The sequence below is a fragment of the Mauremys reevesii genome, linkage group 22, assembly GCF_016161935.1.
Source record: "Mauremys reevesii isolate NIE-2019 linkage group 22, ASM1616193v1, whole genome shotgun sequence".
Classification (NCBI taxonomy): Eukaryota; Metazoa; Chordata; order Testudines; family Geoemydidae; genus Mauremys; species Mauremys reevesii.
In genome coordinates, this window is record NC_052644.1 from 24,788,472 (window position 1) to 24,810,953 (window position 22,482).

At 68.1% G+C, this 22,482-nt stretch overlaps 2 protein-coding genes across 6 annotated transcripts; one reads left to right on the top strand and one right to left on the bottom strand.

Annotated features, from left to right (window-relative positions):
- Positions 1-82: 82 nt before the first annotated feature.
- Positions 83-10,132, bottom strand: DNASE1L1 (deoxyribonuclease 1 like 1). The gene is made up of 15 exons (XM_039510327.1): positions 10,017-10,132; positions 7,980-8,139; positions 7,697-7,785; positions 7,522-7,608; positions 6,835-6,947; positions 6,102-6,214; positions 5,821-5,978; positions 5,651-5,747; positions 1,776-1,864; positions 1,548-1,634; positions 1,362-1,459; positions 1,048-1,160; positions 725-882; positions 368-464; positions 83-157 (listed from the first exon to the last, which is right to left on the bottom strand). The coding sequence occupies exons 2-15, from the start codon at positions 8,118-8,120 to the stop codon at positions 83-85; spliced, it is 1,515 nt and encodes a 504-aa protein (XP_039366261.1). The 5' UTR covers positions 8,121-8,139; positions 10,017-10,132.
- TAZ (tafazzin) lies at positions 10,069-21,564 on the top strand. 5 transcript variants are annotated; one of them, XM_039510611.1, is made up of 11 exons: positions 10,072-10,183; positions 10,661-10,778; positions 12,017-12,145; positions 16,285-16,390; positions 16,583-16,668; positions 19,542-19,622; positions 19,863-19,904; positions 19,980-20,042; positions 20,343-20,395; positions 20,614-20,691; positions 20,804-21,564. In XM_039510611.1, the coding sequence occupies exons 2-11, from the start codon at positions 10,670-10,672 to the stop codon at positions 20,903-20,905; spliced, it is 849 nt and encodes a 282-aa protein (XP_039366545.1). In that variant the 5' UTR covers positions 10,072-10,183; positions 10,661-10,669; the 3' UTR covers positions 20,906-21,564. The 5 variants fall into 5 exon arrangements, with proteins under 5 accessions (XP_039366548.1, XP_039366550.1, XP_039366547.1 ...); XM_039510612.1 differs by having other exon boundaries at positions 10,073-10,183; positions 16,345-16,390; XM_039510614.1 differs by lacking the exon at positions 20,343-20,395 and having other exon boundaries at positions 10,069-10,183; positions 19,559-19,622.
- Positions 21,565-22,482: the final 918 nt, after the last annotated feature.

Genomic DNA, 22,482 nt, shown 5'->3' on the forward strand with positions numbered 1-22,482 from the left:
AACTGAACTCCGGTGCTGCGGCTTGGGGGCTGCTGTGGGGCAGCTTGAGCCCCCTGCTGGATGGGGCTGGAGGCAGGTCCTCTCACAGCTCCCGGGGGGTCCGGCTGGCCAGGCGCAGGTTCACCTCCACGGGGTAATGGTCGCTGACCTGCAGGGCCTGTGAGGGGAGGGTTACATTGCACCCCACTGCCCTCCCCGAGCTGGAAGAGAACCCAGGAGTCCTGGCCCTCCCCATTTGTCTGGGTTCTGGCTGCTCTCAGAGGGAGTGTGACACCTCCTCCCCCCCCCCCCCTCCCGGGGAGGGGGTTCCCCATCTGTGCTCCCTTCCTCCCCCTTGTTGTGGCCGGGGCAGTGGGGTCCCCCTCACCTCCTCCTCCGACAGCCCCAGGCTCCTGGCGAAGTTGTACGCTTTGGCTGAGCCGGGCACCACGGCTCTGAGCAGCTCGTCCCCCTGAACCACGATCCTGGAGGTCAGAGAGGGGGTGAGGGGGGAGCGGTCCCTTAACCGGCCCCTGCCCCCACCACTGTCAGAGCTGCCCCAAGGCTGGAGGCTGCAGCGGGGAGAGAGGCAGCCTCCCCCCACCCCTGCTCCTTTCCCCCAGGGGATAACTGATAATCTTTGCTGGGGGGTTTCTGCTCCCTGCCATGCAGGGACCCCCATCTGCTTGGGGCAGCTAGTGTCCCCCCCACACACACACACCCCCCCCTGGGCTGTGCCCAGTACCTGTCGTAGGCACAGTGGGTCCGGGCTCGCACCGTGGTATCGACGCCATCCCCGATCAGCCAGTGGAAGCGGGGATCCCAGCGCAGCCGGATGGACCCCCAGGCGCTGGGGGGGACATAGGGCCCCCCTGCATTTAAGTCCCCCAGCACCATCACGTTCTGGTGGGGACAGAGCAAGATGGCGCCCACTCACCTGGGTCCTGTTCCCCTTCACCCCCACCCCCCAGGGGTCTGGGAGCTGCAAGGGAACGGTCCCGGATGCCTGGGTCCCCTTCCCTCCCCATTCTCTCTCTCCTGCCCGGCCGGGAGCTGTTTCCCCCATACCTGGGTTCCCCAGCGCTGGCTCAGTTCCTGGCAGACCCGGTGGAGCTGATGGATCTCGTGGGGTGCGTTCCGGGGGCTGGCATGATGCGAGAGCAGCACAAAGTCCTTGATGGCTGGGGGTGGGGGGGGAGCTGTTAGTGGGGGTCTCCCTCAGGGCTGCTGCTGGTGCTACCCCAGCCAGGGGGCGCTGTCCCCCGGCTCAGCGCAGGGGAAGAGGGGTGCTGCCGGGGGGTCACAGGGGCATCACAAAGCTGGAGAGGGAAATGGAGATGGGGGAGGAAGAGGTGGATGGTGTTGGGCAGGAGGGGACCCACCTGTGCTGGGCGCATGGAAGCGGGCGGCAAAGGGCCCCCGGGCAAAGTGTCCAGCCTCCCCCAACTGGTACCAGTCTGTGACCGTCACCAGGTCCGCCCTGTGGGAGAGCACAAGGGGGTCAGAGCGGCCCCAGGGTGGGGAATGAGGAATGGGGCTTCCCCCCCGAGGGGGCACTGGCTAGTTACCGATACACGAAGACGATCTGCTCTTTGTAGGTCCCGCGGCCGAGTCGCCGGCTGCCCAGCTGGGCGTAGCTGTGGGACGGGTCGTACCTGCCCCGGGAGAGAGTGGGGAACATCAGGGTGCTCACGCTGCCCTCCTGGGCGGGGATGGGACCCAGGAGTCCTGGTTCCCAGACACCCTCCCCTCCCAGCTGGGGGGTAGGACCCCAGGGGTCCTGGCCGGCCCAGTACCTGTTCAGCTCCCATAGCAGGGCCTGCACAGCGTTCCCCGTTGCATCCCGCACCTCCAGCACGGCAGCGATGTCACAGCGCACCAGGATCTGCCAAGAGACACCCACTCAGTGGGGGGAGCTGGGGGCTGTCCCAGCTGCCCCCCACGCTCCCTGAGCCGGTACCTGCACCAGTGCGCCCATCACCCGGGTGTCCCCCGACTTGGCCTCCCCGAAGCCCTGCGTGTTGAAGGCGCAGATCTTGAAGCCGGCGCCAGCCAGGCGTAGCCCGAGCAGCAGCAGGGCCAGGGGGCGCATGGTGGGGCCACGGGGAGCAGCAGCCAGGCGGGGACAAGGCCTGGTGCGTCTGTGCCCAGGCTGGGGCGGCCCTGCCGGTGGCTGCTCACATGCTGCTGAGTCAGCAGCTGGGGTGTGGGGCCCTTTGTCCCGCTGAGCCCAGCACGTGCAGGGAAGAGAACAGCCTGGGCTGGGCCGGGCCCCACATAGAACCCAGGAGTCCTGGCTCCTGACCCCCCCCCCCCCTCCGCTCGCTGCTGTAACCTACTAGAGCTGGGGAGAGAACCCAGGAGTCCTGGCTCCCAGCCCCCCCTCCGCTCGCTGCTGTAACCTACTAGAGCTGGGGAGAGAACCCAGGAGTCCTGGCTCCCAGCCCCCCTGCTCTAACCCACCAGCCCCCACTCCCCTCCCAGAGCTGGGGAGAGAACCCAGGAGTCCTGACTCCCAGCCCCCCCTCCTCTGACCCCCCACTGTCCTCCCAGAGCCGGGGAGAGAACCCAGGAGTCCTGGCTCCCAGCCCCGCCTTCTCTGACCCCCCACTCTCCTCCCAGAGCCGGGGAGGGAACCCAGGAGTCCTGACTCCCAGCCTCTCTGCTCTGACCCAGGAGTCCCCACTCCCCTCCCAGAGGAGAGAACCCAGGAGTCCTGACTCCCAGCCCCCCCCCTGCTCTAACCCACCAGCCCCCACACCCTCCCAGAGCTGTGGAGAGAACCCAGGAGTCCTGACTCCCAGCCCCTGCTCGAACCCACCAGCCCCCACACCCCTCCCAGAGCTGTGGAGAGAACCCAGGAGTCCTGACTCCCAGCCCCCGCCCTGCTCTAACCCACCAGCCCCCACTCCCCTCCCAGAGCTGGGGAGAGAACCCAGGAGTCCTGGCTCCCAGCCCTGCCCCCTTTCTGAGCCTGGGAGGGAGGCGGACCCGGGCTCTCCCCCCAGGTGCTTTGTGGGGTGAGGGGAGGACCTGCTGCCAGCTGGCTGGGCTGGGGTTCTCCAGCCCCCTCTGGCCTGGCCCCAGCAGGCCCCCCGTTGGCCCTGGGTCTCGCTAGCTGCTTGCTACAAGGTGCCCTCCTCAACGCTAGCCAGCCCCCCACCCCTGCCTTGGGATGGTGCCAACAGAAGAACCCCGGAGGGGCGAGTGGGCCATGGGGCTTTTGTTCGTTCTGCCCTGAGGGTGAAAGTGACAGGAAACCTGCTGGCCAGGCAGGCATCAAAGGGTTAAACTAGGCACCAGCTGGGGGGGAACCCCTGTTACCTGGCCCCCGTCCCCCCCACTCCAGAGGTGGCCGCATCTCAGTGCGCATGAGGGATCCACGGACGCCTGGGGGGTTCTCCTGGGGCACGCCCCCCCCAGGCTGGCAGCCCTGGCGCTGTGCTCTGGATTTGGGCAGCACCTGGCGCTGCCGGGGGCTTGCCACGATGCACCCGAAGAACCGTCGTCGCATTGGGTGCAGTGACTCCTGGCACTGAGCAGGCAGGAATCCCCATGCTGACACCAAACCAGGTGTGTGGGCAGGGCCGGGCGCCCAGCTCTCAGCGGGGGGGAGGCCAGCAGGAGTGAGGCAAAAGGCTGGGTCTGGTCAGCGAGGAAAAGGGGTGAGTGGGGACGGGGACCCAGGCTAGCGGGCGTACAGTCATGCGGGGTGGGGGGGCGGACGTGGAGGGCAGACGGTGACCAGGGACGTGTTACACATCCCTTCGCGTAACGAGTGCGGGGGCTCAGCCGATGGCAGGAGCAGGCAGGAGGCTTTGAACAAACCGGTGGGTGGATTTTCTTCCCTGCCGCAGTTAACCTGTGGAACTCGCTGCCACTGCACGTTGTGGAAGCCAGAAGTGTAACAGGTGCGGTAAGTCCCTGGCAGCTGTGAGCTGGGTGGGGCCAGGACCAGCCCCTTCTTGGGGTGTCCCTGAGCCGGGGGATGGAGCATCTTCGGGGCGGCCTGCTCTGGGGCTGGGGGGGTCGGGCCGGGTCTGGATGGAGGCCATCACCGGGGTGTCTGGGCAGGAAGTGGGCGCCTGGGGGGGCGGTCAGCCTGCAAGGGAGGGAGGGGGCTGGGAGCCCGGACTCCTGGGTTCTGTCCAGTCCAGGCTCCGCCTCTCAGCTCTGACGGGGCGGGGCACAGAGTGGTTCCAGCTCAGTCCCGCCCCTGATAGCTCTCTGCTGCCACCTGGTGGCCTCCACATGGAGCGGCACACGCCCAGTGGGGCGCAGGGCAGAGGCCCCCATTGGCTGGCACTGGGTGTGTGGGGCCAGGCGGCAGCCAATGGCGAAGGACGGTGGGGTATAAAGGCAGGCGTGGGTCAGGATCAGTCCGGGGCGGCCTCCCCCTGTCCAAGGGGCAATGCATGGGAGGTTAGCTGGGGGGGTTCCCCAGGTTGGGGGGGGCACGCAGACTGATCCTCTCCCTGCAGGCGTGTCCCCCCCCCACAGCACGTGCTTCGTTTCTGTCCTGGCTCCCCACCCCCATGGGGCAGCAGCAGCACCAGGGACACCCCCCGCGTTTAAACAGGAACCACAAAACGTCTGGAAGTTCACGGAGGGGTTTAATAGCGGGGCAGCCATCTCAGTCTGTAGCCACAAAAACAACGATGCCTCTGAAGAAGTGGGGTTTTTACCCACGAAAGCTGATGCCCAGATAAATATTAGTCTTTAAGGTGCCACCGGCCTCCTCCTTGTTTTTATGGAGGAGTTTAGTTGCTCTGTCACTTAAAAAAAACAATCCACCCCCTCCGGCAGGATTTGAACCTGCCCCCCCACCCAGAGGTGTGTAGGCCAGCCCCCTCCAGCCGAACACTCCAGGAAGCCAGGCCCAGGACCTGGGGGGACGGACTCCAGCTGGTCCGTAACCTCCCCTGGCCTCGCACCTGGGAACGCTGCCAGCCCTGTATTTGCTGCAGTGAGTTTGTCAGGTCTGAGATGGGGGGGGTGTTTGGGGGGGAACCCAGGCGTCTGAGTAAAGGCCTTTGCTGATCGGAGAGTCCTGCCGGTGGGTTTAGACTCCAGCCCCTCGGTCAAGCGTCCCCCTCGGTCCGTGCACCCAGCAGCGCTGAGCAGGGAGGTCAGAGCCAGCCCCCCAGCCCGGCCAGCAGCATGGCCAGGGGCAGCAGTGCTGGGCCGGCCGGGCAGTGCCCCCTCGGGGCTGCGTTCAGTTCCAGCTGCACCTCCACGGGGTAATGGTCACTGACCTCCAGCGCCTGGGGCAGGAGACAAGGGGTCAGGGGGTGCAGGGAGTCTACAGGGTTTGCTAGAGATCCCTGGCTCTGTATCTACACCGTGCTGCTGGCATTCCCAGGCCGCTGCCCCGCCCTGCCCGCGGTTCCCCTCCAGCCGGCTGGCCTGGACTGAGCCTGACTCACCTGCCAGCCCAGCCCGGCCGCCACACGCTGGAGGGCTTTGCCATGGGCTTTGTGCTGTCAGACAAAGGGACCTGGGGGCTCATCCCGTCTGCCCCCCGCACAGCAGAGACACCCCCCCATCTGCACTGCCAGCAGAGGGTGAGTGGGTGTCGCTCACGCCAGGGCAGGTTTTCTCACAGCTCTGCTCTGACCCCCACCCCGCGCCCCGACAGGGTCCCTACGCAGACAGGCGTTGCGGGCATTACCTCGGTCTCCGTGAGCCCGAACGTGCCAGGGAAGTCGAAGGGCTGGGCTGAGCCGGGCACCAGCAGCCCCAGGCAGCGCTCCCCATGCACCACGATCCTGCAGGGGGAGGAGGGAAGGGGGTTACAGCTCCCGGCATCTCTAGAGCACCCCCTGCCAGCCCGGGCCCCACCTGTCGTAGGCGCAGCGTGTGCTGTTCCGCACAGTGGTGTCGGCGGCGTCTCCGATTAGCCAGCGGAAGCCGGGCTCGCGCCGCAGCCGGATCTGGCCCCAGCGCTTCTTGGCCACGTAACCGCAGTCAGCGTTAAAGTCCCCCAGGAACATGATGTCCTGGGGGGATGGGGAGAGAAAGCATCAAGACACCTGGGTTCTAGGGGGGGGGCTAGGAACCCCAGGACTCCTGGGTTCCGATCTCACAGTATTGCCAGTGCCCCAGGCTGGCCCCCTCCTCACCTCCATCCCCCAACGGGCCTGGACATCCAGGAAGACATCGTAGAGCGCGTCGATCTCCGCCTCGGCCTTCTTGGGCATGGTGTGCTGGGGGACAAGCACCAGGGTGGGGAGGACTGGGGGGGGATACAGAGAAAGAAGAGTAACTACAGGGTAGAGAACTCAGGTGTCCTGGCTCTCAGCCCCTCCCCCCAGACCCCACTCCTCTCCCAGCAGAACCCAGGTGACCTGGTGTCACGGAGTGTGGGGGAGTCGGGGCCCTGCACCCCCGGCTTCCTGCGATTCACCAGGACTCTCAGCCAGCCAGTCACACAGAAGGTTTATTAGACGACAGGAACACAGTCCCAAGCCAGGCCTTGCAGGTGCAGAGAACAGGACCCCCTCAGTCAGATCCATCTTGGGGGGGGGGAAGGGAGGCCAGAGCCCCATTGGGAGGCCAGAGCCCCATCTGGACTCCCCTCCATTCTTCCAGCCAGCTCCAAACTGAAACTCCCTCGAGCCTCCCATCCCCAATGCAGCCAGTCCCAGCTAAACTCCCCTGCAACCTTCCCAGGCCAACACTCCCCACTCAGCATTCAAAGAAAACATTAAGAACATTCCCAGTTCATCACACCTGGCTCCCAGCACCCGGACCTCACACCCCTCCCAGCAGAACCCAGGTGTCCTCGCTCCCAGCCCCTCCCCCCAGACCCCACTCCCCTCCCAGCAGAACCCAGGTGTCCTGGCACACACTCACCTTTGCTGGGCAGGCTGAAGCGCGCAACAAAGGGTTCGCGGGCGAAGGCGTCCGGTCTATTGGGGTTCTCGTCCAGGTACACGTAGGAGTCGAGGACCTGGGTGCGGCCGGACCTGCAGGTAAGGGGCAGGGTTAGAGCGGGGCTGGGGGGGGAGCGTGGGCTGGATCCCTCCACCCCGGCGGCTTGATTTTACTCATTGATTTTTCCATGGCAGACGTTGGCTGCAGAGCGGTTCCGAGTCGCCGGGCGATGGTTCGTGTCCTTTCACCTGTGCTTTGGTCACGCTGCGTGTGGTGGGGGCTGGAGTCGGACTGCACGGGCAGCCTGTCCGATTCAGCCAGCGAACCCAATGCCCTGAAACCTGCACGAGCTGGAAGGAAAACGGCTTCTCGTGAAGTCATGCGCCCGGCTTTGTTCCCCGGTGGCCGCAGGTCGTGGGGGGACCGGAGCGATTCTGCTCCCCCGGCCTGTGCACCCCCCCCCCCTCAGCCCGTGGTCTGAGTCCCAGACCAGCCTTCTGGGCACCGAGCTGAATGCGGTGAAAGAAGGCACGTAACCCCAACGTGCCTTGGGCAGGCCCTGGCAGCTTGTCGAACGGCAGCTCGCTGGCGCCACGTCTGAGCTAAGTGCGTTCGGCCGGTGAGAGGCCAGGCCAAGGGCGTCACATTGCCCCGGGCCACACTCACCGGTACACGAAGACGTAGCGCTCCTGGTAATTCCCGGCTCCCAGCAGCGGGCTGCCCAGGGCTTTGTAGGAGTCGGGGCCTGCAGATCTGGGGGCAGGAGGGGACGGGGTGAGGGGGATCCCAGCGGTGACTCTCCATCCAGCCCCACCTACGCCCCTGCCCCCACCTAACCCACCTGTGCAGGGCACTGATCAGCGCGGGCACGGCCTGCCCCTTGGCATCCATCACCTCTTGCAGCACCGCAATGTCACAGCGAGACACAATCTGTGCAGGTGGAGATCATTAGCATACATCTCCATATGCAAATCACACCCCACCACCACCTGCCTCTCCTCTGTCCCTACCCGTGGTGGCCTCCCTGTCTCCCCCACCCCACTCCTCCATGTGCTGCCAGCGGCTCCCCCCAACCTCCCTGTGCCCCCCACTGACTTCCTCTCCCCCCTTGCTCCCCGTCTTACCTTGACCAGCGTGTCCATGACGGCAGCCTTGGCCGCTTTGGGGCTGGCAAAGCGCTGCAGGTTGAAGGCGCAGATCCGGAAGGGGGCACCTGCTGGGCACAGCAGGGGCAGGAGCAGCAGGGTGCGGAGGGGCAGCCCCATGGTAGGGGGAGAGCAAACTCTGCAAGGGAGGGACAGATGGACGGACATAGCCAGGTGGACGGTTGTGGGGACAGACAGATGGAACAGGGTGCGGGGTGAGGCGGCCGTGGGCACTTCCCGGCTGGCATTAAATCTAGATGGGGCTTCCTGGGGGGCTAAATATAGCGGAAAAAACACAACCACCACCCACGGGCTGCATCTGGCTCTGTCCATCACAACCCCCCCCCGTGCCCAAAGCGCTGTCCCCTCCCCCCCCACAGAGCCCCACACAACCCTCTGCCCCCCCGAGAGTCCCCCTGCTCCCTGTCACCCCTCTCCAGAGAGCCCCCCGCCCCAGACAGCTCCCCTCCCTGCCCACCGTGCTCCACCCCCAGAGGCTCCCCCTCCCCCAGATAGCTCTGCCCCCCGCTCAGGTCAGTGTGAGACCAAGATTTCCCTGCCCCCCGCCGGCGTGCAGAGCTGTGGGGAGAAATTAATACCCTGGTTCCCATTGGTCAGTCCTGTCTATCCTAACCCCCCACATCTGTCCAGCTGATTCTCCCCCTCACCAGGTCAGGGACTCACAGGACTCTGCAGTGTCAGGGGGCAGGACCCGGGGCATGGACAGGAAGTGGGGGGTGGGGAGAGCCTGGGAGCCCCGGGGCAGGGAAAAGGAGCCAGGGAGGGCGATGGGACAGGAAAGGGGGGGACCCGGGGCATGGACAGGAAGTGTGTGTGGGAGCCTGGGGAACCGGGGGCAGGAAGTGGGGGATGGGGAGAGCCTGGGAGACCCGGGACAGGGACCGGGGGGGGGGGGGCTTTGCAATTTGCCCCCCTCCCAGGCAGCAACCTGAGGCAAGCTCTGCAGAGGAGGACCAAATCCCACCCCCTGCCACCCCAGCAGAGCGGGGCCCAGATCTGACCCCCATCCCAGCCAGGGAGCCCAGCCTCACCCTCCTCTCCCTGCGCCGCACGCTGGCTCCACAGGCTGCTCCACCCATGGGCCCCAGCTCTCCCAGGGTTTCACTTCCCCCCCTCCTCGCCAGCCCCCGCTGAGCTAGGCTGGCCCCACCCCACAGGGGAGAGGAGGTGTCGGGGTCCCCGCCCCGCTGCAGGTATCCACAGGACAGGCCTGTAGGGGCTCGCCGGCATACAGCCCCATGCACTGCCATGCAAGCACAGTAACAGCCACAGATGCACCAACACAGGCTAACATACAGGCACTCCCATGTACCTGCACATGCACTGACATGCTAAGGGACATGTGTCAAACATGCGCTGACACAAGCACATGCCAGAACATGTGTACATGAAACCACCCCGCATGCACTGCCCCGGCTTGATGCACAAGCGTGTGCGCTGAACACACCTGCAGTGACACGTGTCAGCAGCACATACACGCACAGATATGGCACAAACGCTTGTGACATCCGCCTACATGGATGGACACAGGAACATGCACCAACACACAAGGACACGCCAGCCACGTGCTAACACGCACTGACACGGAGGGAACGTGTCGCCGTGAGGGCCCGGGGTGCAGCGTATGGGGTGACGTCACCACGAGGTCACAACTCGCCACCTGTCTGACCCTGGCATCACCACGGCCTGGCGTGATGTCACCGCGTGTGACCTCACCGGCTTAGCTGCGACGTCACCGCGCCTAACTGTGACATCACCAGTGGCTGTGATGTCACCGCAGACGGTGGTGATGTCACTGCGTCTGATTATGACATCACCAGAACTGGCCTGATGTCATGCAACCGCGCCTGGGGGGCGCTCCTGCCAGCACTTCCGGCTGCTCTATGCTGCCTCCTGCCCCGGGCCGCTCTAGCCGCCCGGCTCGTCTGCCCTGGGGGGAGGGGCGGGCCTGACACCGCCCTCTGTGGTCCCGAACGCGGAAGTTAGCCGCTCTACCCATCGCATCTCGTATGCTCCGAGTCCTCCGAGCCTCTTCGCGGCGCTGTGCGACACCTGCATTTGCGGCCGGGCCGGGCGCGCTTTACGGCCGGAAGGGCCGCCCGTGGCCGGCTGCGTTCGCGACAGCAGGGAGGAGGCGGGGGCGGCTCGCAGCCGCGGGGGAGGTGGGGATCGGGGCGGGAGGAGGGCCGCAGTGTCCCCGCAGGGCGGGGCGATGGGGAGGGAGGGCGGGCGGGCGGAGAGGAGGAAGGCGAGGTGGAGGGCGGGGCGATGCGGTGACGGGGGCGGGGTGATGCGGTGACGGGGCGGGGCGATGGGGAGGGCGGGGCCGCAGCCCCTTGTGACCCGCGGTGTCCCGCAGGGCGGGGCGATGCGGGAGGGGGCGATGCGGTGGCGGTGGAAGGGCGGGGCGATGCGGAGGGGCGGGGCAGGGCGATGGGGGAGGGGCGGGGCGATGGGGCGGGGCCGCAGCCCCTTGTGACCTGTGTCCCCGCAGGGCGGGGCGATGGGGAGGAGGAGGCGATGCCGTGGCGGTGGAGGGGCGGGGCGATGGGGAGGAGCGGGCGGGCAGGCGGGGAGAGGGGGCGGGGCGATGGGGGGGGCGGGGCCGCAGCCCCCTTGTGACCCCTGTGTCCCCGCAGGGCGGGGCGATGCCCCTGGAGGTGGCTTGGCCCTTCCCAGCGGCCCCGCGGCTGCCCTGGGCCCTGGCCAGTCGCCGGGTCACCGGCCTGGTCGGCACCTACAGCTGCTTCTGGACAAGTGAGTCCTGCCCCCCCCGGGCCCTCCCCCCCACAGCGACCCCCGATCCCCGACCCGCACAGCGACCCCCCCGAGCCCCCCCGCCCCGCACAGCGACCCCCGGGCCCCCCCGACCCCCGATCCCCCCCGACCCGCACAGCGACCCCCCCGAGCCCCCCCCGAGCCCCCCCGACCCGCACAGCGACCTCCCAAGCCGCACAGCGAGCCCCGACCCCTGACCCCACACCGATCCCCTGACCCGCACACTGACCCCCTGACCCCTGACCCCACACCGATCCCCGACCCGCACACTGACCCCCGAGCCCCCGACCCGCACACCGAGCCCCGACCTCACACCGACCCCCAACCCGCACAGCCACCCCGAACCCCTGACCTCACACTGATCCCCTCGACCCGCACAGCCACCCCCGAGCCTCCCGACCCGCTCAGCGACCCCTGAGCCCCCGACCCGCACAGCCACCCCCGACCCTCACACCGATCCCCCGACCCGCACAGCCACCCCGGAGCCCCCGACCTCACACCGATCCCCGACCCGCACAGCCACCCCTGATCCCGCCCGACCCTCACACCGATCCCCGACCCGCACAGCCACCCCTGGAGCCCCCGACCTCACACCGATCCCCAGACACGCACAGCCACCCCCACAATCCGCACGCTGACCACCCCGATCGCCCCCGGACCCGCGCACTGACCCCCAAGCCCCGCCAGAACCGCACAGCGACCCCCGACGCGCATACTGATCCCCGACTCCCCAAGCTCCTCCAGACCCACACACTGACCCCCAAGCCCCTCCAGACCCGCACGTCGACCCCCGACCCACACTCTGACCCGCACACCGACCCCACACTGCCTCGAACTCCCCTGCCCCACCCCTGTCCTGCAGCCCCCACCCTGAGGTCCCCGCCCTGCACCTCCTCCATCTCAGGCGCCCGCCTTGCACCTCTGCCCCACCTCTGTCCTGCAGCCCCCGCTCTGAGCTCCCCTACCATGCACCCACCCCAGGCTCCCCTGGACCCACGCACTGCCCTCCCTGCCCTGAGCCCCCCTGCTCTGCACCTCCCACCACACCCCACCCTGCCCCCCGACCCATGAACTGTCCCCCCACCCTGAGCTCCCCCTCTGCTCTCAACTGTCCTGCTCCTGTGCCCCAAGCACCCAGGCCACTGTGGGGTGGGGGAGCCCAGCACAGGTCTCCCCTGGCTGCTCCCCCCACATCTAAGTTGCCCCCCTCCCCGCAGGGCGCATGAACCGGCTGCGAGTCCATAACAAGGAGGTTCTGTATGATCTGGTCGAGCGGCGCCAGCCCGGCACCCCCCTCATCACTGTGTCCAACCACCAGTCCTGCATGGATGACCCCCACCTCTGGGGTAGGCGCTGGGTGCAGAGGGCCCCATCTCTGGGGGGAACCCCTGGAGAGTGTGGCTGGGAGGGGGATTTTGCATGATAGGCATGGGGGGGGGGCAGAGCCCATTTTGTCAGGGGAGGGGGGCTGGTTCTCAGTGTTATTCCTGCTCCCCTTGGAGCAGCCCCTGGAGAGAACAGACCCCTCCCCCACATCAGTGTCACGGAGTGTGGGGGCACCAGGCCCTGCACCCCCGGGCTCCCTGCCGATTCCCCAGGACTCTCAGCCAGCCAGGAAAGCAGAAGGTTTATTTAGACGACAGGAACACAGTCCAGCCCAGGTCTTGCAGGCACAGATAACAGGATCCCCCCGGTTAGGTCCATTTTGGGGGCCCCACAGCCCCCCTCGGGGATCAGAGATCGTTCTCCCTCCTTCCCCTGGTTCCCCAGCCAGCTCCAGTCTGCCCCCCCCTCCGGCCCCTCCTCTCTGCTCAGCTTCTTTCCCGGGCCAGGAGGTCACCTGGCCCCTTTGTCTCCAACACCTTCAGCCGGCACCTTTGCAGAGGGGGGGCCCGGCCATCCGTTGCTAGGAGACAGAGTGTCAGGCTTTTGCTGCATGGCCTTTTGCTGCTAGACACTTAGGATCTGTCCCCAGCCCCCAGTGCGACCAGTCCCACCTCGTCACACCTCTCCCCCCTTCGAGACCGAACTGAGCGGGGTCACTCCAGCCAGTGACCCGGGGAAGTTCGAACCCACCTGCATTCCCATGGCTGCCCCAGAGTCCCCCCCCGTTCTGGGGGGAGAGTTACCCCAGGTCATCCCAGTTTCCTGCCCCCCTGTAGGTTGGGGGGACTCAAGGGCACTTGCAGGTTGCAGGGGGGAAGCCTTATGCCGCCCGTGCCCTTTCCCCACCCCAATACCCCTGGGGTGCACGCGGGGCTGGGGCCTTCTCCCCGCGTTCCAGTCTGGGGGGCTGGGATTTGGGCTCTCTCGGTTCAGAGCCCCCCTTTTGACCCTGGCCCCCCTCCGGACAGGCTCCTCAGGGCGGGGCGGGGGCCTTACAGCCATCTCCCCCCTGTCCCGGGCCTTCCTCCCCCTCTGGCAGGGGTCACAGGAGCGGCAGTGCTGCCGGACATGGGCAAAGACCCCAGGCCAGTAATAGTTCTGCAGCAGCCGCTGCTGGGTACGCCAGGCTCCCTGGTGCCCTGAGGGGGGAATGTCATGGGCCTGGCACAGCAGCTGGTGGCGATACTCCTGGGGTACCACCAGCTGCCTCCTGATCCCCCCTGACTCCATCTTCCCTGGGGGAGCCCATTCTCGGTACAGGAGCCCCTTCTCCCACAGGAACCTTTTCCGGCCACCTCGTCCCATGGTCTGTCCCCCCCGAGGTTGGCCAGGTCCCTTATCCTCCGCAAGGAGGGGTCTTCCCGCACCGCGGCCTGGTACTCAGCCGCTGGGGCAGGGCCGGGGATCTGCTCTCTCTCCCCGGCTGGGTCTGGGGCCACAGCCTCTCTGGGCCGTGTCCCTGGGCGTTCCCTCCCCACCGGGTCAGGGTCCGGTGCCTCGGCCAGAGTACCTTCCCCGGTGTCAGGGTGCAGAGCCCTGCGTCGACCCTGACTACGGTTCACGGACAGGGTACCCTGGGTGTTACTTGGCCAGTCCTCGAGGTCCCCCCCCATTAACACCTCCGTGGGCAAATGTGGGTGCACCCCCACGTCCTTGGGGCCCTCCTTGTCCCCCCACTTTAGGTGCACCCTCGCCACAGGCACCCTGAATGGGGTCCCGATCACACCCCTCAGGGTCAGGTAGGTGTTGGGCACCATCCGATCTGAGCCCACCACCTCGGGCCGGGCCAGCGTCACCTCTGCGCCCGTATCCCAGTACCCAGTGACCTCCCTCCCGTCTACCTCCAGGGGAACAAGGCACTCGCTCCGGAGGGGCAGCCCCACGCCCACCCTGTAAACCCCAAACTCAGGGTTGGGAGCATCCAGCCCCTCGGAGGGGTCAACCTGGGGCCCCCCTCCCTCCTTCGCAGGTGGTACGCGGCCAGCCCCCCTTTCCTGCGAACGCTGCCCCTCGTCCGACTGGGTCTCTACCCAGTTCACCCGGTGGGGGGTCGGTCTGCTCAGTTTGTCCGGGAGTTTGGGGCACTGGGACTGCAGGTGGCCCCTCTGGCCACAGTGATAGCAGCGCATGTCCCGTTGGTCCCCTCGAACCGGTCGGTTGTCCCTGGCGCTGGCTGTTCCCTTTGGGCGGGGGCTCTCCCGATTCCCCTTTTGGGTGGTCTCAGGGTGACTCTCTCTCTGCGTCGCGACAGGCCTGTTCCTTTGGGGCTCCTCCCTGCCACCCCCCAACCGGCTCTTCACAAAGTCATCGTCCAGCCGCCCTGCGTGTTGCAGGTTCTCTGGCTTTTGGTCCCTCAACCACAGCCTCAGGTCGGATGGGCACCGCTCATACAGCTGCTCCAGCACCAGCAGTTTAACCAGGTCTCCCTTCGTCTGGGCCCCAGCTGCCCACTTGCTGGCATATCCCTCCATGCGGACGGCCAGTTGCAGATAGGAGACCTCAGGGGTTTTATCCTGACTCCGGAACCTCTCCCGGTACATCTCTGGGGTCAGCCCAAACTCACGCCGCAGGGCCTGTTTGAATGGGTCGTAGTTCCCTTTCTCCTCCTCTCCCAGCTGGCCGTACAATGCCACGGCCTTGGGGTCCAGTAAGGGGGTGAGAACCCGGAGCCTGTCCGCAGGATCCACCTGGTGCAGCTCGCAGGCCGTCTCAAAGGCATCTAGGAAGTCATCCATGTCCTCCCCCTCCTTGCGCTGGGCCAGGATGGACTTATCAAAGCTCCGCGCAGTCCTGGGCTCCCCCTCACTCACCGCTGCCCGGGGCCTGCTGCCCCCCAGCCTCGCCAGGTCCAGCTCATGGTGACGCTGTCGCTCTTTCTCCGCCCGTTCCTGCTCCCTCTGTTGCGCCTCATGTTCCCTCTGTCTTGCCTCATGTTCCCTCTGTTCCTTACGATCCTCCAGCTCTCTCAGTTTTAGCTCTCTCCCAGTCCAGCCGCTGTCGCTCCACGGATGAGCGTCGCCGGGACGATCCCCGGCTGGGGGGGGTGCTTCGCCGAGAGGATCCCCTGCTGGCCGGGGGGGTCACGGTGCCCTCCGTAGTTGGGCTCCTCCTCCCCCTCCCCCTAGGCCTAGGGGTGGGAGGTCTCGGGGAGCCCTCGGCGGCCGGCTGACCACTCCCAGCGGGGACAGACACTGGTGCCTGCGCTGCATCTGCCCGGCTGCTTCCCTCAGAGACAGGGACCGGTTCATTCCTGCGATCTCTCTCCTCCAGCCGGGCAATCAGCTGGGCCTTGGTGAGCTTCCCATGGCGCAGCCCCCCCTGCTTGCACAGCCCCACCAGGTCGCACTTGCGCTTCTGGGCATACATCTTCCTGCTGGCCACTCGCAGGCCGGGGTGCTCGCCGCTCCCCACGGGTTCCAGGGGGACCCCTAGTGTGCCAGTCCTCGAGGTCACCACCTCTTTGCCAGGGTCGAGCTGCAGACTCCTCCGCCCCTGGGACCGCTCGCTGTGATCCCCCGGGGGACCCTGTTACTGCAAAGTCCTTCTCTCTGGCCACACTCGCCCAGGGGTGAATCGCCCCTTCGTTTTACTGCTCCCCAGTCACTTACTGCAGGAAGCGCCGTCCACGGGGTGCCGCCGATCCCACCGCTGCCACCAGTTGTCACGGAGTGTGGGGGAGTCAGGCCCTGCACCCCCGGGCTCCGTGCGATTCACCAGGACTCTCAGCCAGCCAGTAAAGCAGAAGGTTTATTTAGACGACAGGAACACAGTCCAACACCGGTCTTGCAGGCACAGATAACCGGATCCCCCTGGTTAGGTCCATCTTGGGGCCCCACAGCCCCCCTCAGAGCCCTCTCTCCCTGCTTCCCCTCTTTTCCCAGCCAGCTCCAGTCTGCCCAGCCCCCTCCGGCCCCTCCTCTCTCCTCAGCTTCTCTCCCGGGCCAGGAGGTCACCTGGGCCCTTTGTCTCCAACACCTTTAGATGCACCTTTGCAGGGAGGGGCCCGGCCATCAGTTGCTAGGAGACAGAGCTTCAGGCATTTGCTGCATGGCCTTTTGCTGCTAGATACTTAGGATCTGTCCCACTTCCTCACAATCAGGTATCTCCCTAGGGGGGCGGGTCTGGCTGAGCTCCCGCAGTAACTGCCCCCAATTTCCAGGTATATTGAAGCTTCGGCACGTCTGGAACGTGAAGAAGATGCGCTGGTGAGTGGGGGGCTGTATGAGGGGAGTTTGTGGGGAACCCCTCCCCTTCATTCGTCCCCATCACCTCCCTGCAGGGGCCCTCACCCACTACATCGGGGCCCCCTGCTGCCCTCTGGGAGTGGGGGAGGGGCCAGCAGTGCTGCAGGGGGGTTGTGGTCCCCCCAGTTTGTGTGTTATCTGCTCCCTTCTCAGGACTCCCACGGCCGCTGACATCTGCTTCACCCGAGAGTTGCACTCGCGCTTCTTCAGCCTGGGCCAGTGCGTCCCCGTGTGCCGAGGTGGGGGGGGCACATGGGGCCAGGCCAGGGGAGTTGGGAGATACATGTGGGAGAGGGGGGCGGGGGAGCATGGAGACAAGGGGACTGGGCTGGGAGGAGAGGGGGATACGGGTGGGGTGGCTGGGCTGGGGGCTGGGGTCACATGGGACGCTGAGGCACCCGGGGCAGGAGTTGGAGGAAGAGGCTGGGGGAAAATGCAGGGGAGGGGCAGTGGCAGGGGCCGGCGCAGGGTGGGGAACCGGCTGGGGTACACAGGGGAGGGCTGTGGGGCGCAGGGTGGGAGGCGGCTGGGAGGACGCAGGGGAGGGCTGTGGGGCGCAGGGCAGGGAGGCGGCTGGGAGGGGCGCAGGGGAGGGGGCTGTGGGGCGCAGGGTGGGGAGCGGCTGGGGACACAGGGGAGGGGGCTGTGGGGCGCAGGGCGGGGAGTGGCTGGGAGGGTCACAGGGGAGGGGCTGTGGGGTGCAGGGGCGGGCGGAGCGGCTGGGAGGGACACAGGGGAGGGGCTGTGGGGCGCAGGGGCGGGGAGCGGCTGGGAGGACACAGGGGAGGGGCTGTGGGGCGCAGAGGCGGGGAGCGGCTGGGAGGGACGAGGGGAGGGGGCTGTGGGGCGCAGGGGCGGGAGCGGCTGGGAGGGACGAGGGAAGGGGGCTGTGGGGCCCAGGGTGGGAGAGCAGCTGGGAAGGTCACAGGGAAGGGCTGTGGGGCGCAGGGTGGGGAGCAGCTTGGAGGACACAGGGGAGGGCTGTGGGGCGCAGGGCACGAGGACCGGCTGGGGGCACAGGGGCCCGAGGCCAGGGGCTAATGGCACTGCCCCCAGGGGCCGGCGCAGGGTGGGGAGCGGCTGCGGGAGACAGGGGGCCCGAGGCCAGGGGCTAATGGCACTGCCCAGGGGCAGCGCAGGGGTGGGGAACGGCTGGGGGCACAGGGGACCCGAGGGCCAGGGGCTAATGGCACTGCCCCCCCAGGGGCCGGCGCAGGGTGGGGCGGCTGGGAGACACAGGGGCCCGAGGCCAGGGGCTAATGGCACTGCCCCCAGGGGCAGCGCAGGGTGGGGAGCGGCTGGGAGACAGGGGCCCGAGGCCAGGGGCTAATGGCACTGCCCCCAGGCAGCGCAGGGTGGGGAGCAGCTGGGAGACACGGGAGGGCTGTGGGGCGCAGGGTGGGAGTGGCTGGGGAACACAGGGGAGGGGGCTGTGGGGCGCAGAGTGGGGAGCGGCTGGGGACACGGGAGGGGCTGTGGGGCGCAGGGTGGGGAGCGGCTGGGAGGGACACGGGGAGGGGGCTGTGGGGCGCAGAGGCGGCGGGGCGGCTGGGAGACACAGGGGCCCGAGGGCCAGGGGCTAATGGCACTGCCCCCCCAGGGGCCGGCGCAGGGTGGGGGGAGCGGCTGGGGGGGACACGGGTGGGCCCGAGGGCCAGGGGCTAATGGCCCTGCCCCCCCAGGGGATGGCGCAGAGGCGGGGAGCAGCTGGGGACACAGGGGCCCGAGGCCAGGGGCTAATGGCACTGCCCCCCCAGGGGATGGCGCAGGGCGGGGGGAGCGGCTGGGGGGGACACAGGGAGAGGTGGCTGTGGGGTGCAGGGCACGGGGACCGGCTGGGGGGTACATGGGGCCAGGGGCTAATGGCACTGCCCCCCCAGGGGCCGGCGCAGGGTGGGGGGAGCAGCTGGGGGAGACACGGGGAGGGGGCTGTGGGGCGCAGGGCACAGGGACCGGCTGGGGGGCACAGGGGGACCCGAGGGCCAGGGGCTAATGGCACTGCCCCCCCAGGGGCCGGCGCAGGGTGGGGGGAGCGGCTGGGGGGGACACAGGGAGAGGTGGCTGTGGGGTGCAGGGCACGGGGACCGGCTGGGGGGAGACACGGGGGGGCCCGAGGGCCAGGGGCTAATGGCACTGCCCCAGGGGATGGCGCAGAGGCGGGGAGCGGCTGGGGACACAGGGAGGTGGCTGTGGGGTGCAGGGCACGGGGACCGGCTGGGGAGACAGGGGGCCCGAGGCCAGGGGCTAATGGCACTGCCCCCCCAGGGGACGGCGCAGGGTGGGGGGAGCGGCTGGGGGAGACACCGGGGGGCCCGAGGGCCAGGGGCTAATGGCACTGCCCCAGGGGCCGCGCAGGGTGGGAGCGGCTGGGGACACGGGGGCCCGAGGGCCAGGGGCTAATGGCACTGCCCCCCCAGGGGCCGGCGCAGGGTGGGGGGAGCGGCTGGGGGGACACGGGGGGGGCCCGAGGGCCAGGGGCTAATGGCACTGCCCCCCCAGGGGCCGGCGCAGGGCGGGGGGACCGGCTGGGGACACAGGGGGCCCGAGGCCAGGGGCTAATGGCACTGCCCCCCCAGGGGCCGGTGCAGGGTGAGGGAAGCGGCTGGGGGGGACACAGGGAGAGGTGGCTGTGGGGTGCAGGGCACGGGGACCGGCTGGGGGGGACACGGGGGGGCCCGAGGGCCAGGGGCTAATGGCACTGCCCCAGGGGATGGCGCAGGGCGGGAGCGGCTGGGGACACAGGGAGAGGTGGCTGGGGGTGCAGGGCCAGCGCAGGGTGGGGAGCGGCTGGGAGACACAGGGGCCCGAGGCCAGGGGCTAATGGCACTGCCCCAGGGGCAGCGCAGGCGGGGACCGGCTGGGGGACACGGGGGCCCGAGGCCAGGGGCTAATGGCACTGCCCCCCCCGGGGCCGGCGCAGGGGGGGGGGACCGGCTGGGGACACGGGGGCCCGAGGGCCCGGGGCTAATGGCACGGCCCCCCCAGGGGCCGGTGCAGGGTGAGGGAAGCGGCTGGGGGGGACACAGGGAGGTGGCTGTGGGGTGCAGGGCACGGGGACCGGCTGGGGACACGGGGACCCGAGGGCCAGGGGCTAATGGCACTGCCCCCCCAGGGGACGGCGTCTATCAGAAGGGGATGGATTTCATCCTGGAGAAGCTGAACCGCGGCGACTGGGTGCACATCTTCCCCGAGGGTAACTGCGGACAGGGGCCGTGGGGGAGGAGCTGGGCACAGCTTCTTGGGGGGAGCGGCGTGGGGGGTAGTGGGGGGCGAGGGGTAGGATGGGGAGGGGGGCGAGGGGCACTGCACAATAGCAGGCCCAGCCAGTCATGGGGGGGTGGAGGAGCCCTGATAGGGGCCCAGGCACGGTGGGGGGGGGCCATCAGGGGGTCTCCTTGTGTCCCCCAACCCACCTGTCTCTTCTCACTCCCAGGCAAGGTGAACATGAGCCAGGAATTCATGCGCTTCAAGTGGGGTGAGTGCGTGGGGGACGGGGGGGTGGCGGGGTGGGGGGCTGCCCTTTCTAACCCCTCCTCTCTCTGCCCCCCAGGGATTGGGCGACTCCTGGCCGAGTGCCGGCAGCACCCTGTCATCTTGCCCCTCTGGCACATTGGTGAGGCTTTGCTGGGCCCCCCAAGTCTCCTGTCAGCCAAGGGGAAGGGGGGCTGCTAGCAGGGGGGATATGGTGGGGGCGCTGGAGAGCATGGGGCAGTGGGGTCATTAGCTGCGGGCGGCCGTTAGCTGGGAGCGTGGGGCGGAGAGGGCGGTGGCTGGTTGGGGAGGGCTTGGAAGGGGCAGTGGTTAGCTGGGGGGGGGGGCATGGGGAGCGTGGGGCTGGGGGGGTCGATAACCTGCAGGGGGAGTGGGGGGGGTTGGAGTCCCCCCCACATCTCTAACATTTCCCCCCCCCCAGGTCTGAATGATGTGCTGCCCAACACCCCCCCGTATGTGCCCCGTGTCGGCCAGGTGGGTATTGGGCGGCCTGCTGGGGGGGGTGCAGAGTGGAGCCCTTTCCCCCCCGCTGCACTGGGTAGGCCCTATGTAAACATCAGCTGGCGGGGCGGGGGCTGTCGGAGGTTGGGGCTCCCTGCCATGGGTCAGGTGGCTCTTCATGCTGGGGGGTGGGTTGGGGGGGGAGGCAGGGGCAGCCGGAGGGTCCCCACTCACCCTCGTGTTCCCCCCAGCGGATCACCGTTCTCATCGGGAAACCCTTCAGCGTCCGGCCCGTGCTGGAGCGTCTCCAGGCTGAGAACAAGTCAGCGGTGAGCTGGGGGGCATGGGGGGTGCAGGGAGTGACCCATGGGGAGGGGGCAGTGAGTCTGGGGGTGGGGATGTGTCTAGGAGCCCTGACCCCTCCCCCCCGTTCCCCCACAGGTGGAGATGCGCAAGGTGCTGACGGATTTCATCCAGGGCGAGATCCAGGCGCTGAAGGGCCAGGCTGAGCGGCTGCATCAGACATTCCAGTGGCAGAGATAGCCCGGGGGGGCGGCTGGCCTCCCTGCCCCACAGCTCCGCCCCACATGCACGCTGGCCCCTCCCCTCTTCCCCACTCGCTGTCAGGCTGGCACCTCCCTGCCCAACACCTCTGCCCCACACGCCAGCCGGCTGGCCCATTCCCTGCCCCACTCGCCGGCCAACCAGTCCATCCCTGCCCCCCGTGATAGGAGATTGCCCCGTTGCTGCAGCTGCCCCTCACCCGCCATGGGGCAGGGTCTGGTTGAGCAGTGCACATGTGAGGACCCCTGGAAACCATTGGAGCCTCCTGTCCCCCTGGACTCTTCCTGTGCTGTGCCCCCCCCCGGCCCCTACCGGTGAAGGCCTTTACAAAGGGGGTCAGCCCCTGAGGGGCTGCTGGCCACACCCCATCCAAGCTGTGGGCGCCCTGCTGGGTCAGGCTGGATTGGAAGGGGTGTTTCCTCCTGGGGGGGAAATAACCCCTCCCCCCGGACATGTATGGGGTTCAAAGTGGGCTGCTGGCTCAACTCCCCTAAATCATGCAGAAAGACAGTGACTTGCATGAGTCAGGATAGGGGCCCCCGGCACCCCCCTCCTACTCCCTGCAGGCCCTGGCACCCAGCCCCTCCTCCCCCATTTTTTTTACTCTGGACTTTTCCAATAAAGGATTTTAACCCTGATGTCAGAGTGGAGACTGTCCCGGGGTGCAGGGGGGGCTGGAGGGTGGGGGAGCTTGTTGTCCAGCTTAATGGGGAGGGACCTGGGCCTCCTGCCCCTTCCCAGGCTGGGGGTGAGACCTGGCTCTGGTGAGTGCCAGCTGAGCTGCTCCAGGAGCCGTGAGGCCTGCTCCAGCCGAGCCGGGGACGGAGCGCTGGGGGTGGGGTGCCGCGGGGGCCGAGTGGGGTGGGAGGAGAAGCTGGCAGAGCTGCTGGGCAGCGTGCTGGCCAGAGGGGGGCTGGGGCCTGCGAGCCGGCCCCACCCCCCGGCATTTGTTGCACTCCGAGGGTGTGACTCGGTTTCCCCAACCGCCGGGTGGGCAGGAGTTCGTCTCCCTGCGATGGGGGGGGCTGGGTCCTGACCCCCAAGTAACCCTGGGGGCTGCGCTGCTGGGTCCTTCCCCTGTGGGGCCCTGGGGGGGCAGCCCCCCAGCATCCCCTCCCCTGGGGGCAGCCCCCCAACATGTCCCATTGGCTGGCTTTCCCCGTTCCCGCGCTGTGATTGGCGAGGCAGGGCGGCAGGCGCTGTGATTGGCGGAGCGGGGTCAAGGGGCGGGGCGTCACTGTGATAGGCGGGGCAGAGCGGCCCGCGCTGTGATTGGCGGAGCGGGGTCAAGGGGCGGGGCGTCGCTGTGATTGGCGGGGCAGAGCGGCCCGCGCTGTGATTGGCGGAGCGGGGTCAAGGGGCGGATCCGCGCTGTGATTGGCGGGGCAGAGCGACCTGCGCTGTGATTGGCGGAACGGGGTCAAGGGGCGGTGCGGCGCTGTGATTGGCGGGGCAGAGCGGCCCGCGCTGTGATTGGCGGAGCGAGGTCAAAGGGCGGGGCGTCGCTGTGATTGGCGGGGCAGAGCGGCCCGCGCTGTGATTGGCGGAGCGGGGTC